This window comes from Oncorhynchus mykiss, chromosome 13 (assembly GCF_013265735.2).
Source record: "Oncorhynchus mykiss isolate Arlee chromosome 13, USDA_OmykA_1.1, whole genome shotgun sequence".
Classification (NCBI taxonomy): domain Eukaryota; kingdom Metazoa; phylum Chordata; class Actinopteri; order Salmoniformes; family Salmonidae; genus Oncorhynchus; species Oncorhynchus mykiss.
In genome coordinates this window covers 27958517-27975384 of record NC_048577.1, presented here as the reverse complement: position 1 = coordinate 27975384, position 16868 = coordinate 27958517, and the positions used below count along the sequence as shown (strand labels likewise).

The window sequence follows — 16868 nt, the reverse complement described above, 5'->3', positions numbered from 1 at the left end:
AAGGTGTTTCAACTGAGCTGGTCCAGGTTCTATTTAAGAGTGTCTGGCCCAGTGCTCCAGTTGTCTTGATAGATGTGGAGAGTCAACACCTTTTAGTTGCTCCACCTTTTTGGTTTGCTTCCTGTCTTTAAATTTGGTGTGGGTTTTTCTTTTGTTTGCCTCTTCTTGGGCAGAGTTAGTGGGTCTCATGGTGGGTGTCTTTCAGGTGCCATAGTGTTTTTCAGAGCCCCTCCTATAAAACAAGCTTATATTTTGGGTTGGAAATTGCATCCAATTATTAATATTTTAATCAATGACATTTCCTTAGGATGCTCATCAGTCTTTCAGTTGTTATTCTTCAGTTTATCATTTTTGTTGTGTACTAAATATGTTTATATATTTGTTTAATTTAATTATTTTAATTTTATGTTTATAACCTGTGAAGCCATTGTGTTGCATCCATGTCTGAAATGTGCTGTATAAATAAAGCTTGATTTGACTTGAACATATTGCAATAAAAAATTACCCCTCTTAGTGTCCCCCTTGTCCCTTTGAATTAGACCAGGTACTGTGTTACAGCTGCTCTCTCCTCCTCAATGCCATGAACTAGGTCCAAAGCCCTCTCCTCCACGGTTTCCCAACCTAAACTCACTGAGATGAGGTCCAAAGCCCTCTCCTCCACTGTTTCCCCAACCTAAACTCACTGAGATGAGGTCCAAAGCCCTCTCCTCTGTGGTTTCCCCAACCTAAACTCACTAAGATATGGTCCAAAGCACTCTCCTCCACGGTTTCCCAACCTAAACTCACTGAGATGAGGTCCAAAGCCCTCTCCTCCACGGTTTCCCAACCTAAACTCACCGAGATGAGGTCCAAAGCCCTCTCCTCCACGGTTTCCCAACCTAAACTCACTGAGATGAGGTACAAAGAGGTGAAGTCTAATAGAGGTGGTTTGATGAGTAACTTTGCCTGAAGACTTGTTAGGTTCCCAAGCACTCTAATTTGGCATCCATGTTTCATGGAAAGAGACAGTAAAGTTTAGCCCAGAGTGGTCTAGGTGGACATTGGGTTGATTCAGACCCTGTCAGTGTGCCAGGTAGACATTGAGTTGGATTCAGACCCTGTCAGTGTGCCAGGTGGACATTGGGTTTGATTCAAACCCTGTCAGTGTGCCAGGTGGACATTAGGCTTGATTCAGACCCTGCCAGCATGGCCAGAAATGTATTCCAAGGTCAGTAACTTATAACCACAGAACCACCCCAGACCTTTCATGCATGACTAAAAACACCTCTTCAGGGCTTTAGGGAGTTAGCCAGTTAGCATGTAGCGGTCAGCTTAACTCTCTTCAGGGCTTTAGGGGGTTAGACAGTTAGCATGTAGCGGTTAGCTTACCTCTCTTCAGGGCTTTAGGGAGTTAGCCAGTTAGCATGTAGCATTTAGCTTACCTCTCTTCAGGGCTTTAGGGAGTTAGCATGTAGAGGTTAGCTTACCTCTCTTCGGGGCTTTAGGGAGTTAGCATGTAGCAGTTAGCTTACCTCTCTTTAAGGCCTGCAGAGCTGAGGAGAGGTATGTGATGTAGCCGGGAGGCTGAGGAGAAGAGTTGAACTGGAAATAACCCACTACCCCGGCTGGGAGGCAGGAGAGGAGAACAGACAACAGAAATGAAACACGTGACTTGGGTTGCAAAAATCCGGTAACTTCCTCAAAATTCAAAGGTTTTCCAGAAACCTTGGTTAGAGGATTCTGGATTTCCTGTTTATTCCCTCCTGATTCTGTGAATCCTCCAAACAGGATTTCTGTTCAACCTGGGCATTATGGGAAAGGTACTGTGACATCACAGGTCATAGAACAGTAGAAGCAGTCAGCCATGTCAGAAAGACTCACTTTTATCTAGGTAATATCTACAGGCTAAACCCTGCTAGCAAAACAAACCAGGCTCTCTGTTGTGACAGACAGAGGCACTACAGAAAGGATTAAACAAGAAACTGGCTAAACAGCTCCTCGACAACATAACACCCTCCATCCACCATACCGTACACTACACCTGACCCACAGGTACACCACACCTAGTGGACCACTCCCAAATGGCACCTGGTTCCCTATATAGGTGTCCTACTGTTAACCATAGCCCTGTAGCGCACGATAAAGTGAACAGGGTTCCATTTGAGATATTGTCACTCCTTGTTACATAGAACTCTTGTCTTTCAACAGAAAATAACACCCAAAGCATAACACACATTTCCTCTTATCTCCTTGTTTCTCTGCTCTGCCTTTAGTCTTATTCCCTTCAGCATCAAACTCCCCCCCCCCCCCCCCATCATACCTCATGATAAGACAGGAAGTCTTGTAGTGTGGCTCGTGATGGTAGGTAGGTCAGTGGGGTGATGACTCTCAGGATGAACCTCTCTACATAGGAATCCATGAACGGACCGTTGTACTCTATAGGGCCAAACCTCCAGAGACAGACAGAGGGGGGTCCAGATACAACATGTCAGAGTAGGAGGACCCATTTAGAACGAGACAGGGGTGGAAGGAGACAGATACAACATGTCAGAGTAGGAGGACCCATTTAGAACCAGACAGGGGGGGAAGAAGACAGATACAACATGTCAGAGTAGGAGGACCCATTTAGAACCAGACAGGGGGGGGGAGATACAACTGCACTAGAACAGGTAGATGACAGGGTATAGATATAGAGCAACTAGACTACCTCCTTTACCTCTTGTAGAACAGGTGGATGAAAGGGTATAGATATAGAGCAACTAGACTACCTCCTTTACCTCTTGTAGAACAGGTGGATGACAGGGAATAGATATAGAGCAACTAGACTACCTCCTTTACCGCTTGTAGAACAGGTGGATGACAGGGTATAGGTATAGAGCAACTAGACTACCTCCTTTACCTCTTGTAGAACAGGTGGATGACAGGGTATAGATATAGAGCAACTAGACTACCTCCTTTACCTCTTGTAGAACAGGTGGATGACAGGGTATAGGTATAGAGCAACTAGAGCAACTACCTCCTTTACCTTTACATCCTTTAAGTATTAGATTTACTGCCATGGTCTAGTATGTCACTGCCATTCACAATGCTGGCAGGGGTAAAAAAAATACCCCAGATATGAAATTGCAAGGCTTTAGTTCAGTGGGCTACTCCATTGTTGATGAAAGCAGGGGAAGTGTTGTGAGTAACAGAACTGCCTGAGATGTGGGGGAAGGGAAGCTGCTCACTCATTGCCTGTAGTGACAAGGGTCCCCCATAAATCTATCACTTTTCCAACTGACATGTCAAATTCTCCCCCAAATCTACCACTAATATGCCAAGCCTCTACAGACCTTGTCTTGTATTGACAAACAGAACAAATCATTTTACATTCAAATATGTCATTTTAAATGGCTCAATTCAATCCAGCTGGGCCTTTTTAACTCAGACAGTTGTTCCTGCTGTAGATGTTATGCCTTTGTACAGATCTAGGATCAGTTCTCCTTCACAATGCATATTCAGTACTGGTCAATTTTTTTATTTAAAAAAATATATATTTCACCTTTATTTAACCAGGTAGGCTAGTTGAGAACAAGTTCTCATTTGCAACTGCGACCTGGCCAAGATAAAGCATAGCAGTGTGAACAGACAACAACAAAGAGTTACACATGGAGTGAACAATTAACAAGTCAATAACACAGTAGAAAAAAAAGAGAGTCTATATACATTGTGTGCAAAAGGCATGAGGAGGTAGGCGAATAATTACAATTTTGCAGATTAACACTGGAGTGATAAATGATCAGATGGTCATGTACAGGTAGAGATATTGGTGTGCAAAAGAGCAGAAAAGTAAATAAATATAAACAGTATGGGGATGAGGTAGGTAAAATTGGGTGGGCTATTTACCGATAGGCTATGTACAGCTGCAGCGATCGTTTAGCTGCTCAGATAGCAGATGTTTGAAGTTGGTGAGGGAGATAAAAGTCTCCAACTTCAGCGATTTTTGCAATTCGTTCCAGTCACAGGCAGCAGAGAACTGGAACGAAAGGCGGCCAAATGAGGTGTTGGCTTTAGGGATGATCAGTGAGATACACCTGCTGGAGCGTGTGCTACGGGTGGGTGTTGCCATCGTGACCAGTGAACTGAGATAAGGCGGAGCTTTACCTAGCATGGACTTGTAGATGACCTGGAGCCAGTGGGTCTGGTGACGAATATGTAGCGAGGGCCAGCCGACTAGAGCATACAGGTCGCAGTGGTGGGTGGTATAAGGTGCTTTAGTAACAAAGCGGATGGCACTGTGATAAACTGCATCCAGTTTGCTGAGTAGAGTATTAGAAGCCATTTTGTAGATGACATCGGCGAAGTCGAGGATCGGTAGGATAGTCAGTTTTACTAGGGTAAGTTTGGTGGCGTGAATGAAGGAGGCTTTGTTGCGAAATAAAAAGCCGATTCTAGATTTTATTTTGGATTGGAGATGTTTGATATGAGTCTGTAAGGAGAGTTTACAGTCTAGCCAGACACTTAGGTACTTATAGATGTCCACATATTCTAGGTCGGAACCATCCAGGGTGGTGATGAAAACGGCCATTCCGATTAATCGGTGGTGATGCTAGGAAGGTGTAGGCAGCAATCGGTTGAAGAGCATACATTTGGTTTTACTAGCGTTTAAGAGCAGTTGGAGGCCACGGAAGGAGTGTTGTATGGCATTGAAGCTCGTTTGGAGGTTAGATAGCACAGTGTCCAAGGACGGGCCGGAAGTATACAGAATGGTGTCGTCTGCGTAGAGGTGGATCAGGGAATCGCCCGCAGCAAGAGCAACATCATTGATATATACAGAGAAAAGAGTCGGCCCGAGAATTGAACCCTGTGGCACCCCCATAGAGACTGCCAGAGGACTGGACAGCATGCCCTCCGATTTGACACACTGAACTCTGTCTGCAAAGTAGTTGGTGAACCAGGCAAGGCAGTCATTAGAAAAACCGAGGCTACTGAGTCTGCCGATAAGAATATGGTGATTGACAGAGTCGAAAGCCTTGGCAAGGTCGATGAAGACGGCTGCACAGTACTGTCTTTTATCGATGACGGTTATGATATCGTTTAGTACCTTGAGCGTGGCTGAAGTGCACCCGTGACCGGCTCGGAAACCAGATTGCACAGCGGAGAAGGTACGGTGGGATTCGAGATGGTCAGTGACCTGTTTGTTGACTTGGCTTTCGAAGACCTTAGATAGGCAGGGCAGGATGGATATAGGTCTGTAACAGTTTGGGTCCAGGGCGTCTCCCCCTTTGAAGAGGGGGATGACTGCGGCAGCTTTCCAATCCTTGGGGATCTCAGACGATATGAAAGAGAGGTTGAACAGGTTGGTAATAGGGGGTGCGAAAATGGCGGCGGATAGTTTCAGAAATAGAGGGTCCAGATTGTCAAGCCCAGCTGATTTGTACGGGTCCAGGTTTTGCAGCTCTTTCAGAACATCTGCTATCTGGATTTGGGTAAAGGAGAACCTGGAGAGGCTTGGGCGAGTTGCTGCGGGGGGGGGGGGGGGGGGGGGCGGAGCTGTTGGCCGAGGTTGGAGTAGCCAGGAGGAAGGCATGGCCAGCCGTTGAGAAATGCTTGTTGAAGTTTTCGATAATCATGGATTTATCGGTGGTGACCGTGTTATCTAGCCTCAGTGCAGTGGGCAGCTAGGAGGAGGTGCTCTTGTTCTCCATGGACTTTACAGTGTCCCAGAACTTTTTGGAGTTAGAGCTACAGGATGCAAATTGCGTGTATTGGTTCCTGACTTCCCTGAACAGTTGCATATCGCGGGGACTATTCAATGCTTTTGCAGTCCGCCATAGGAAGTTTTTGTGCTGGTCGAGGGCAGTCAGGTCTGGAGTGAACCAAGGGGTATATCTGTTCTTAGTTCTGCATTTTTTGAACGGAGCATGCTTATCTAAAATGGTGAGGAAGTTACTTTTAAAGAATGACCAGGCATCCTCAACTGACGGGATGAGGTCAATATCCTTCCAGGATACCAGGGCCAGGTCGATTAGAAAGGCCTGCTCACAGAAGTGTTTTAGGGAGCGTTTGACAGTGATGAGGGGTGGTCGTTTGACTGCGGATCCTTAGCGGATACAGGCAATGGGGCAGTGATCGCTGAGATCCTGGTTGAAGACAGCGGAGGTGTATTTGGAGGGCCAGTTGGTCAGGATGACGTCTATGAGGGTGCCCTTGTTTACAGATTTAGGGTTGTACCTGGTGGGTTCCTTGATGATTTGTGTGAGATTGAGGGCATCTAGCTTAGATTGTAGGACTGCCGGGGGTGTTAAGCATATCCCAGTTTAGGTCACCTAACAGAACAAACTCTGAAGCTAGATGGGGGGCGATCAATTCACAAATGGTGTCCAGGGCACAGCTGGGAGCTGAGGGGGGTCGGTAGCAGGCGGCAACAGTGAGAGACTTATTTCTGGAGAGAGTAATTTTTTAAATGAGTAGTTCGAACTGTTTGGTTAAGGACCTGGAAAGTATGACATTACTTTGCAGGCTATCTCTGCAGTAGACGGCAACTCCTCCCCCTTTGGCAGTTCTATCTTGATGGAAAATTTTATAGTTGGGTATGGAAATCTCCAAAATTTTGGTGGCCTTCCTGAGCCAGGATTCAGACACGGCAAGGACATCAATTGTTTGGACACACCTACAAATTCAATGTTTTTTCTTTCTTTTATCTATTGTCTACATTGTAGAATCATAGTGAAGACAACTATTAAATAACACATATGGAATCATATAGTAACCAAAAAAGTGTTAAACAAATCAACATATATTTTATATTTGAAATTCTTCAAAGTAGCCGCCCTTTGCCTTGATGACAGCTTTGCACACTCTTTGTATTCTCTCAACCAGTTTCACCTGGAATGCTTTTCCAACATTCTTGAAGGAGTTCCCACATATGCTGAGCACTTGTTGGCTGCATTTCCTTCCATTTCGATTCATCCCAAACCATCTCATAGGCATAGTTGTGCTGTCTTCGCAGTTAACTCTAATGAACTTTTCTTCTGCAGCAGAGGTAACTCTGGGGCTTCATTTTCTGTGGCAATCCTCATGAGAGCCAGCTTCATCATAGCCATTGATGGTTTTTGCGACTTGCACTTGAAGAATCTTTCAAATGTCTTGAAAGTTTCCGCATTGACTGACCTTCATGTGTTAAAGTAATGATGGACTGTCATCTCTTTTTGCTTATTTGAGCTGTTCTTGCCATAATGTGGACTTGGTCTTTCAGCAAATAGGTTTGCCTGAGGCTGATGCCATGCAGGTGTTGGTACACATGCATATACACACACTCACTCAAATGAACACATACAAGAACACACACATACATGTAATAGTGCCAGACATGCACACAAACATATACAGTTGGCATTGCTGTTATGATTTTAGTTCCTTGATGTCCTTTGTTTTAAATGTATTATTTTGTTTTATTATTTTTTGCATTGTTGTTTGCTGTTTTCTTCTGTCTTTTCCTTTTTTCTCTTTAGTTCATTCTCTTGGTTGTTCGTGCATTGGAGGTTTCTTGGGGGTGGGGAATGGAATTCATTGTTTTTTCTTCCTGAGGGGGGACTGTGGGAGGGGTCTCGAATGGTTGAGGGACAGCTATTGGGGATCTTGGAGGGTTCGGGTTCACGTTTTTTGTCCTGGTGGTAGATTGGTCAATGTGCCCTTGAGCAGGGCAATGACCCTGGATGCTTCTGTGTGTTGCTCTGAATGGGAATCTGTTGGGTGACTGGTGTGATGTAGTTGTTGAGTGGCTTCACTGCAAGTATATTGTATGTTAATAATATTCAATAAAACATTATTATTATTATTTTATTTTTTTTACTTTTGCAAGCTTGAGCTAGATATCGAGCTAGTGTGACCTTCCTGGTCCCATCTCTCAAGTCAGTGAGTCAACACAGGAAGGAGCAATGGATGGATAGTTAATTTATCTCCAAAGCTGCAATGATGGGACACACACAGTATGGATGAATGATCAGTAGTGACGGGATATAAATAGCACTCCCACAGCAATTCTACATAAATCTGCCCTACTAACAAAAAAAACAGTTGAAATGTCTATCAAAGTTATTGTGATCGTATAGTGGATTTAACAATTCCTAATCATTCCTAATGTACTATTATAAAAATAAATACATTATTTCCATGTGTCTCATTCACAACATCAGAATAAACTGTCATCCATTTTAGTATCAAAATATATCAAATTAACCTGGAAATAAATAATAAATGTCCCCATCTGGTGGTGAAGAAGTATAATACACCTAAACTAACAAAACCGGGATAATAAACCGGCTGGTGTTCACGAGTTTATAAAACATACTTTATACATTTGTCATAAATTACCTGCATTCACCGGACACATAGTGTGGATGAATGATCAGTAGTCAACAGGATAACAATAGCACTCCTAAAGAAGATGCATTTTCAGCATTAAATCCAGATGGAAAACTGAGATTCAGCAAATAACATATAAGGAGTGGCTTATTTGACGCCAAACCACAGTAGTTACTAAAACATAAATTGCTAATGTATTATTTAAAACTTGGATTTTACGATGTAATGTCAACTTTATACATTTCTATTCCAGGACAACTAAATTTTCAAAAAATCTGCCGTGGTTTACCCAGAATCCCATACCTTTATCACTGAGTGTAATGTAAACACACGAGCAATGGTCTAACGTCAGTGCATCTCAGTGCTAGAGGCGCCTTAACAGAACCTGGTTCAAATCCAGGCTGTATCATAACAAGCAGTGATTTGGAGTCGCATAGGGCAGCGCACAATTGCCCCAACATCGTCTGGGTTAGGGTTTGGCAGGGGTAGGCCGTCAATGTCAATAATAATTTATTCTTAACTGACGTGCCTAGTTAAATAAATGTTACATCTATTTTTAAAATGTAACTTCATTACACCGTTACACTGGCATACAAACACGGTAGCACAGAGTTGATCATCCATATGACCTTGAGAAATACTGCATTGTTGGTAGTTTAGATGATATCCGGAAATAAGTTAATAAATATGTAATAATGCAAAAACATAACTGTTTGTACTTATAGGTAACCATATCGTGACTACAACTAGCGTACTAATTCTTAACCACACTGTATTGTTACACTGGTGAGTAAAAACGAATGCTTCCTACACTTTAACTTGTTATTAAAGATAAAATATTCATTTTACTCAACTGCGTTACCCACTCCAGTCAACAGATGGCGGTGTGAGGATTTACGGTACTGTTGGTGTGACGTATCATCTAGTGGACGGAACTCTTCTTTCAACAGCAGCAACAGTTCGTCAGCCACCTCGGTAGCTTGCAAGACAAAATAGACGAACCAATAAAGCTCTATTGACGCTTTCGTGTATTTTAGCCACTGTGTTTTAAACTCACCTTTGTCGTCTAGTTAGTTATCCGATGTAATTACATATTTACTGTGTTGTTGTTATTAGTCAGCTAGCGGGCTGGTTAAGTTAGCATTAGCCTAGCTAGCTAACATCTCCGACCATGAGCTCACTAAGCAACTCTCCTCCTGCTAAAGAAGAGGGGGTCTGCTGGACGGAGAAAGAATCTCTCGTCAAAGAAGAGGAGGCTGTTACAATAGAAAAACAAGTAGAGGGTGAGGTAGTTACCGTGAAAGAAGAAGAGAAAGACGTTTCAGTGAAAGAAGAGAAAGACGTTTCAGTGAAAGAAGAGGAAGACTCGTTCAGAGTGAAAGAGGAGGAGGATGTTACAGTAAAAGAAGAGGAGACAGAGGAGGATGTTACAGTAAAAGAAGAAGAGAAAGAGGAGGATGTTACAGTAAAAGAAGAGGAGGGTGTTACAGTAAAAGAAGAGGATGCCGTTTTTGGAGTGAAAGAGGAGGAGGAGGAGATTACTATTACATCGAAAAAGGAGGAAGAAGAGGAGGAAACTGGATATCTGGGCCCGATTTCCCAAAGGCATCTTAAGGCATCGAATGGTTCTAACGATGAATGTGCCCTGATTAACACCAGTAAGTACTGTTTTAAAAACAGGCACAAACTCTGCAGTTGTTGAACTGATGTGTGGTGTTAAAGGGGAAATATACAATAGCTACATCCATATTTAGACTTTTTAATTGTGTTTATTTATAGCCATTGATTCTTGAAGAATATAACCCATGAGCTTAGTTCAACTGTTGAACCCCATCAGAACCCCAAATACGCTTTTTTACTCCAATGTTTAGAAACAATGTAAATAAACATTGCATCAAAACATGGTTAAAACTATAATGTTGATGTCATGGATGGTCATCCATAGGTCTGTCTATGAATTTGAGAGTAGTTACATTTCTCCAGCCCCATCCATCATCTTATTAGCAAAACAGTGGTGGAATTACATTTGAATTACAGCTTTGTTATTGTTTGAACTGCAGATTGATTGTTGTATGGCTTTTTTAAAGTGACAACCTAGGATTTAAAAAATAACAAAATGGCTGCCCAGAGACTTGGTTTGGGTAAACAGCTGGGGGATGGGGGCTGGAGAAATGTAACCACTCTCAAATTCATAGATAAATCTATTGTAGCAACCATAACCCTACACCTAGCTACCCCATCAAGAAGTTCAGACATCTTGGTGTAACAGTTATAAAGTGTTGGATTGACAGTCGCTGGACCCAGGTTTGAGTTCAGCTCAGGGCTACCCCCTGAATTCACTACACTATGAATACAAGGACTGGCCATCCATGATGTCATAATTATAGTTTAACCAGGTTTCTAGGCTATATAGTATTTTCTAGAATTCATCAATGAGGTCATAATGATAGTTTAACCAATTTTCTAGGATATATAGTATATTCTAGAATTCATCCATGATGCCATAATGATAGTTTAACCAGGTTTCTAGGCTATGTAGTATATTCTAGAATTGCCAATGTAGATTTCCGGTGGAGGCGAAATTGTTAGATCTATTGATAAGTCCTTGTATAATATTCAGCCAGTTCTTTTTTCATGCCCTTACATTAAAGGCAAAACATACCTTGTTTCAATTACATTAAAGGTGAAACATACCTAGATTCAATTACATTAAAGGTGAAACATACCTAGATTCAATTACATTAAAGGTGAAACATACCTAGATTCAATTACATTAAAGGTGAAACATACCTAGATTCAATTACATTAAAGGTGAAACATACCTAGATTCAATTACATTAAAGGTGAAACATACCTAGATTCAATTACATTAAAGGTGAAACATACCTAGATTCAATTACATTAAAGGTGAAACATACCTAGATTCAATTACATTAAAGGTGAAACATACCTTGATTCAATTACATTAAAGATGAAACATACCTAGATTCAATTACATTAAAGGTGAAACATACCTAGATTCAATTACATTAAAGGTGAAACATACCTAGATTCAATTACATTAAAGATGAAACATACCTAGATTCAATTACATTAAAGGTGAAACATACCTAGATTCAATTACATTAAAGGTGAAACATACCTAGATTCAATTACATTAAAGGTGAAACATACCTAGATTCCATTACATTCATGAATTGGTTTGAAACCTTTGTTTTAGAACCTTCTCAAAGTTGGTGCCTTGACGGATTTGTAGAAAATGCTTTATCATAAAACACTATTTATAAAAAACATTTTTTTTAACCTTTATTTAATTAACTAGAACAAATTCTTAACAGCTTTAAAAAATTACATTGGCATGAATTACACTCAGTGAACAAGAAGCACCACATTACAAATACAGTGGGGCAAAAAAGTAAAAGGATTTTTAATGAATTTATTTGCAAATTATGGGGGAAAATATGTATTTGGTCACCTACAAACAAGCAAGATTTCTGGCTCTCACAGACCTGTAACTTCTTCTTTAAAAGGCTCCTCTGTCCTCCACTTACCTGTACTTACCTGTATTGATGATGGCCTACACCGGCCAAAACCGGACTATGCCGGGCCAATTGTGCGCCTCCCTATCGGACTCCCAATCACTGCCGGTTGGGATACAGCCTGGATTCGACCCAGGGTCTGTAGTGACGCCTCAAGCACTGAAATGCAGTGCCTTAGAGCGTTGCACCACTCGGGAGCCCCAAAATCATGTTCTAGTGCTGTCCCCAACTGAAATAAATCTTGGCCAACCAATTTTTTACGTGTATTTTTCCATATATAGACACAAATTGCGCTGTAATATTCAGAATACAACTAAAATCGATATTGGTAAATAGTGATTTCTTCCTTAGCATGGAGGAGTTTCTACAACCAAATTGTAGAAACCAATTGCCTACAACCAATTGCCGCAATTTTAGCAAAAACAGAAAGGGGCCTGTATTGGAGACCAAAAGTCTTCTGCCACACTGCTTAGAGTTTCAACAACATGAATAACTTATTTCTAGCCTACAATCATCGATGTTACTACTAATGTGAAAACAAGACAAAATATTACTATTCTTTCTGTCTTAAGACAATTGTCAAATAATTGTAACATTCTTTAGACGTCAATTGTTGTACAACATCATGGCTTCGCTGTTGGCATCACCTTTTACAGTGAATTTCCGCTGTTGTGGGCCTTCAACCGTCTGTCTGACTTTGTTGCTCACACAGGAGAGAGACGTGACTATCATGGATCCTCTGGGGAGCCTCAACAACCTCATGACGCTGACAAGGCAGAGAAGAGTCTCTCCAGATCAAAACACCCCAAGAAACACCTGCAGAGACCCACAGGGAAGAGAACTCACCACTGCTCTGACTGTGGAAAGTGTTTTGTTTCTTCAGGATGTTTAAAATCACACCAGAGAACACACACAGGAGAGAAACCTTATAGTTGTGATCAATGTGGGAGGAGATATGTTACTTCTAGCGGGCTGACTAAACACCAGAGAACACACACAGGAGAGAAACCTTATAACTGTATTCAATGTGGGAAGAGTTTTACTCAGTCATCCAGCCTGATATTACATCAGAGAACACACACAGGAGAGAAACCTTATAGCTGTATTCAATGTGGGAAGAGTTTTACTCAGTCATTCAGCCTGATATTACACCAGAGAACACACACAGGAGAGAAATCTTATATCTGTGCACAATGCGGGAAGAGATTCGCCTCCTCAGCAGACATTAAAATTCACCAGAAAATCCACACAGGAGAGAGACCTTTTAGCTGCTCTGACTGTGGAAAGAGTTTTGTTCGCTCTGGACAATTAAAATCACACCAGAGAACACACACAGTAGAGAAACCTTATAGCTGTAATCAATGTGGGAAGAGTTTTACTCAGTCAGGCAACCTTGTATCACACCAGAGAAAACACACAGGAGAGAAACCTTATAGCTGTGATCAATGTGGGAAGAGGTTTACTCAGTCAGGCAACCTGGTATCACACCAGAGAACACACACAGGAAATAAACCTTTTAGCTGTGATGAATGTGGAAAGAGTTTTACTACATCTAACCATCTTATTGTACACCAGAGAACACACACAGGAGAGAAACCTCATTGCTGTGATCAATGTGACAAGAGATACTCTGATAAAAGATCACTGATCAAACATCAGAAAATACATACATGAAGGAGTTATTTCATGATATCAATTAAATAATGTCACAGTGTAGAATGTTTTAACATTGTAGAAGGAGTGTTTTAATGATATCACAATGTAGAATGTTTTAACATTGTAGTAGGAGTGTTTTAATGATGTCACAATGTAGAACCCTAAACGTTTTTGTCCCCTGTTCTATTGATTTCAACATGATATGGATATTAGGCTCAGGGGGAAAATCCAGGCTCTGAATTGAAAGAGTATTATTTATGTGATTTAACAAAAAGTTACTAACAAAAATAGGGTTGTGTTACACACACCACATTGGCCACCAACTTAAATCAAAATGCAATACTTCAAAATGTAGCTAGCTGTTTTCTACAAATTGTCCTCTAACCAGGGATGTACACATTATTCCCAGATTCTGTGTGGTTTTTGGTCAGTCACGTTTAACAGGATGTGCAACCTCATCTCCCTCCTGTCGCACACTTGATTTCAACATGATATCGAGGATTTATGACAAATAAGTGTTGTGTTCCTTTGTTTAGTGACCCCTACATTTAAATGCATCACTCCAAAATGTAGCTGATTGTCTTCTGCAGGTTGTCCTCTAACCAGTGAGGTAAAAGATATCTCCCATTTCCATGTGTTTTGTTTAGTTGTGTTAGATTCAACAGCACGAACAACCTGATTCCCCCCCCCCCCTTCCCCCCCAGTTGATATCAGTGATTTATTGCTATTTGTCAAAACAACAGCGTTTTTGGTGCCGTTTATAATAATATGATTATTGTGACAGTAGTTTGTGTATATAGCAAATTTTATGTTTAGCTTTTCAATTTATCACAAACTGTTTCTGCATATTGGTTATTGATTTGGACATGTTAAAACTGTGTTTTGACATTGGGGATATCCCACCTAGCAAAATGTAATTGAAAAGAAGTTATAAAAAAAGAAGTTAGAAAATATATATAAAATATATAATATTTTTCAATGAAAACAACTTATTTTCGAAATACTTGCAGCCTATACACATGGACGCAGTATAATAAATTGGTCTATAATCAATTGTATTAACAATCTGACATCACTCCAGTATTTGACAACATTCAAGTGCTAATGGTCTTTATTCCACTACTGAAGAAGCCTGACTCAAATCACCTCATATTTCAAACATTCAGCCTGACAAAAGATACGTTTTGTTATTCCATGCCTCACCATCAAGTTAATTATTGCCGATACATATTAACAAAGGGGTGTACATTTGCTTTTGATATTTCATATTTACAATTATGTAACATTTAGTAATCATAGTTATTCATGCAAATTATATTGACATTGTTACCCTGCTTTTATAATATCAGGGTTCATTCTCAGATGTCTCAACCCAAATGTACTAGAGCGTGACATTGGGGACTGGGCCACGATCCAACAACATGCCTATGTAGTGAACCCTGAAAAGAGAGAGAAGCTCCGCAGTGAGGTGGAAAGTTAATACGGATATCGCAGGAGTTTCCTCTTGAAATCAGACATGTCCGTGACAAGGACAACTTGGTTGCTGATCGTCTCAAGGGTGGGCAGTCAAAAAGATTTGTGTTTTGAGTTTATCTAGTGCGTTACCATGGATTATTTTGACTGCACGTTTTTCCGTATTGGAGATTAGTTTTGTTTGGGCTCGTTCCAAGGGGACGAGAGTTCTAGAAGCTAGTGAGTTTTAGGAAGACGAGAGTTCTAGAAGCTAGTGAGGGAAAAAAGTTTTTCTTTCTGCTTTTTAATTGATGACAGCCAGTAGACACCATGTTTATATTGTAGAAGGTGAAGCATTGTAGTTGATTATAATGTGAAACGGAAGTTGTTTTCTGTTGGTGGTGAGCATTCTCTTAAGGTGTTACAGTCTTTGGTTTTTACATTTATGTTTTGAGGTTGGACGTTAGCACGTAGGACGCACTGATTGGTGTCACCTCGTTAGTCAGTATGTGTTACACTGTGCTGGCTTGTCCATCTCGTTAGTGGGAAGGTGTTTCACCTGAGCTGGTCCAGGTTCTATTTAAGAGTGTCTGGCCCAGTGCTCCAGTTGTCTTGATAGATGTGACAAATCAACACCTTTAGTTGCGCTACCGTTTTGGCTTCCTGTTTTTAAGTTTGTTGTGGGTTTTTCTTTTGTTTTCCTCTTCTTGGGCAGATTTAGTGGGTCTCGTGGTGCTTGTCTTTTAGGTACCAGTTGTTGTTACTAGTCAACTTTCAGTGGACACTGTGAGAGTAAAATTTGCAAGATTATGTTATTATACTTTTATTGCATCAAATGGTTGTTTTATGCAACAGAATAGAGGGTTCTTATAACTATTGTGTCTGTGTTCTACTGAGGATGGGCCTCTGGGAGAAAACACTGACAGGAGATTTACAATGTCTTTTGGGTGATAAAACCTAACGAGACCGCATTCCAGAGCATGAGTTAATGTTTCTGTTCTATATGGTACCAGGGAGGAATGGCCTCAGGGCCAGACCCTGGTCTCTACACAAAGAGTACTGTTTTTACTGCAGAAACTGTCTGCTGAGAATTAGTAGTATTAGAAGTGTCTTTCATACAAATCATAACCTTCTGACCCGTTCTATACATCTGTTGTTGGTCATGTAGGTTGAAAGGGGTGTATCTTGGCTGTAACAGACCTTTGTACTTGGGTCTCTCAACGAATCATCTGGGGGTGATACAACAACCAGCCATCACTATCGTAGAGCACTCAATTGATTCACTTTGTATGTGTACGTTGTATTAACCTGCTCTTATTAAGTGAATAAAGATTTAGTTTAAGAATCGCTCTGACTTGTGTGAATTTTGTCTCAGTTGATATGAAAGAAATTAACCATCCCCAAATGTGGTTATCTTCACTTGGTGACCACTCCTGACGACCTGGGTAAATGGTGCACCAGGGATCCCTCTAACTTGGGATCTCAGGGAGACCACACTTTGGGAATGGAGCAGATGGACCCACCTTTGATCTGAGAGGCAGCGAGCCGAGTGGATACCACATCTCAAACCTCGTTTTTTTAAAAAGAGGTGAGCGAAACACGCAAAGTGTAGTAGTTCGAAAAGCCTCATAGGCTCTGAGTGTGTGTGAGGGGGGCACCTTGGAGGTGTAAACAGGGCCCAGTCAGGAGGCTCTTGAGTGTGTATTTCTATATTTTCCCAGTATGGGAGGAGTTGCTAGATTTATTGAATAAACCTTTTTCCATAAAGTTAGTGAACCACGGTGGCTGACTAGCTGTTGATATTGAAGAAGCATCCCGTCCACTAGATTATACGTCACAGTGGCAGAATCACCTGAAAGACGCACACCGCCATCTGCTGACTGGAGTTGGTATCGC

General features: G+C 41.3%; 1 protein-coding gene across 1 annotated transcript; it reads left to right on the top strand.

The window, feature by feature from the left end:
- Positions 1-9238: 9238 nt before the first annotated feature.
- On the top strand, positions 9239-16312 carry LOC118938248 (zinc finger protein OZF-like). Its single transcript, XM_036940695.1, has 2 exons — positions 9239-9983; positions 12577-16312. The coding sequence occupies exons 1-2, from the start codon at positions 9497-9499 to the stop codon at positions 13536-13538; spliced, it is 1449 nt and encodes a 482-aa protein (XP_036796590.1). The 5' UTR covers positions 9239-9496; the 3' UTR covers positions 13539-16312.
- Positions 16313-16868: the final 556 nt, after the last annotated feature.

Bases quoted from the DNA above. Each gene is read 5' to 3' on its own strand.
- LOC118938248 (XM_036940695.1), top strand. From the start codon at position 9,497: ATGAGCTCACTAAGCAACTCTCCTCCTGCTAAAGAAGAGGGGGTCTGC. The intron at 9,984-12,576 runs GTAAGTACTGTT...TTGCTCACACAG, and splicing joins ATGTGCCCTGATTAACACCA to GAGAGAGACGTGACTATCAT.